This window comes from Neovison vison, chromosome 2, assembly GCF_020171115.1.
Source record: "Neovison vison isolate M4711 chromosome 2, ASM_NN_V1, whole genome shotgun sequence".
NCBI classification, from domain to species: Eukaryota; Metazoa; Chordata; class Mammalia; order Carnivora; family Mustelidae; genus Neogale; species Neogale vison.
In genome coordinates this window covers 86,990,514-86,992,845 of record NC_058092.1, presented here as the reverse complement: position 1 = coordinate 86,992,845, position 2,332 = coordinate 86,990,514, and the positions used below count along the sequence as shown (strand labels likewise).

Below are 2,332 nucleotides of genomic sequence, written 5' to 3'. Positions count from 1 at the left end.
AGATGTGGGATACTTCTTACTTTGACTTGAGAAGACTTGGAAAGAATGAATGAAGATAAATGGAAATCTGTAGTAGAAAAGAAGCTATGTGAAAGAGTGCGGGCAGCAAGGTCACAATCATCCATTACGCCACTCTTTGGATATCACCGTTCAGCCAGCTGTGGGTCCAAAATTCTCCATCTCGTCAGTAAAAAGAATCGTTCCCTCTTTTTGTTTTTTGTCTGGCTTTTTAACATTAATTGAGCGTGTGCATGCAACATGTTAACAGAGGGAAAGAGTAAAATGCATTTGACAAATAGCTGCTCTGGAAGATCCAGTGGATGGCTTGCAGAAGGAGAGGAGTAGAAGAATAACTTCTATACCACCTGATAAGTTCAGTAACAAAAAAAAATATGAATAAGCACTGGGGGGAATATAAAAATGAATATGGCTCACCATGCCTGAAGACTCAAGAGATGACTTCACACAGGTGACACCAGCTTGGTGTTGAAGTATGAGTAGGAGTTTGCCAGGCACAAAAGGAAATCAGACACAGTAACCAGAAAGAATAACATTTGCAAAGGGCAGGCATTAGAAGTATGGCATATGGCAGGCATAAAACCATAAACAGCACAAAACTCAGTAGAACTAGAATTCCAAACATCATCATAAATGGGGCCATTTTTTGGCAATTGTACAACAGCACTTTCTCCATTCGCTGCAATGTAGTGCAGTGTTTGTTCCCCATAGTAGGATGCTCCTGTTTTGTCAACATCTGTACTAGCTATTACTAACACAGCAGTAGCTTTTTTATTCCATAGCATTGTAACCTTATCAGCTTTAAAGAAACTTTTATTAGCTAAAGCTGCATGAGGTCCATCAAAATTAGGGTACTGATACAATCTAACAAATGAAGGTGCACCCTTACTTCCCGGAACATAGACAGCCACCTTATATGGTTGGGGTCCAGGCGATATCACAAAATCATTAATTTTTTGCAAATGCAATTTATTTGCAATTGTGTTAAAATTGTTGTTCTCAAAGAAGTGAACTTCGTTGTTAACATTTCGGGCGCAGACAGTTTCATCTTCTGACCAAGATGGACACCAATTTTGCATTTTTTTCTGGATGAAAGACTTCAAACATGTACCAGTTTTCACATCATAAAGTTGTAGGTTGGGTATCCCAGCTGTGCCATCTTTAGAAGTAGTGTAAGGTTGCCACGTTGCCAGGACAGTGTTTTTTGGTGAGAACTCAAGGCAAACTGCCTTTGGGAGGTCGAAGGAGTGCAGAAGTCCCTTGTTAGTGACATTGATAACATTTATTTTTTCTCCGTTGCCCCAGGCAAACAAGGTGCCATCCTTACTAAAAGTATAGACTTTGCAATTTTTCCCAGATTCCCTTGGAAACAAAGTGCTTTCTGTAAAATGTGGTGGTCCATTTACCATGTAAAAGCAATAACTTACCAAGCAGTTCCAAGTGATGTACCCAGTGAAGAACCTAAAGCCGCAACAGCTTACAGACCCCCAGCTTTAAGAAATAAGCAAATCACCAATTCCAAACTGCATGAGGAGGAACCACCTCAGAATATGAAACCACAAGCAGGAAGTGATAAGCCATTATCAAAAACAGCCCTTAAAAATCAAAGGAAGCATGAGGCTAAGAAAGCTGCGAAACAGGAAGCAAGAAATGAGAAGAGTCCAGATTTGGCACCTACTCCTGCCCCACAGAGCACACCACGAAATACTGTCTCACAATCAACCTCTGGAGACCCTGAAATAGACAAAAAAATCAAGAACCTAAAGAAGAAACTGAAAGCAATCGAACAACTGAAAGAACAAGCAGCAGCTGGGAAACAGCTAGAAAAAAATCAGTTGGAGAAAATTCAAAAAGAGAAAGCCCTTATCCAGGAGCTGGAAGATTTGGAATTGAGCATTTAAAGATTCACAGAAAGCAAGTTCTTACCAGAAATCAGCAAACATATTTTCTGTTAAACCCATTGATGGACATGAAATATCTATGTGCCCACATTTAATGTTCATCTATAATTTTAACCATTTATCCAAGATTCTGCATATGTTTGAAATTATTTAATAATGTCTGTTAAATTGATTTTTACAACCTGCATTCTTTATCATGTCAACACATGATACAGAAAAGAAACACATGAATTTTTTAATAAGTTTGAATGATTGAAAGACAGTGTTATTGGTTTTTTATTAGGGGACAGTATTTACCATACATGTGAATAAAAACATTTAAATTTAAAAAAAAAAAAAGAAGTATGGCATATGGAAATAACGGTAAGGAAAAGTTCAGTGCAGCAAAATGAAAGACGGTATGCAGTGCTTTG

General features: G+C 38.2%; 1 protein-coding gene across 1 annotated transcript; it reads right to left on the bottom strand.

The window, feature by feature from the left end:
• Positions 1-461: 461 nt before the first annotated feature.
• On the bottom strand, positions 462-1,427 carry LOC122899168 (eukaryotic translation initiation factor 2A-like). The gene has a single exon (XM_044236780.1). The coding sequence runs from the start codon at positions 1,425-1,427 to the stop codon at positions 462-464; it is 966 nt and encodes a 321-aa protein (XP_044092715.1).
• Between the last annotated feature and the right edge of the window lie 905 nt (positions 1,428-2,332).

Coding starts and splice junctions, on each gene's coding strand:
- LOC122899168 (XM_044236780.1), bottom strand. CDS start 1,427: ATGGTAAATGGACCACCACATTTTACAGAAAGCACTTTGTTTCCAAGG.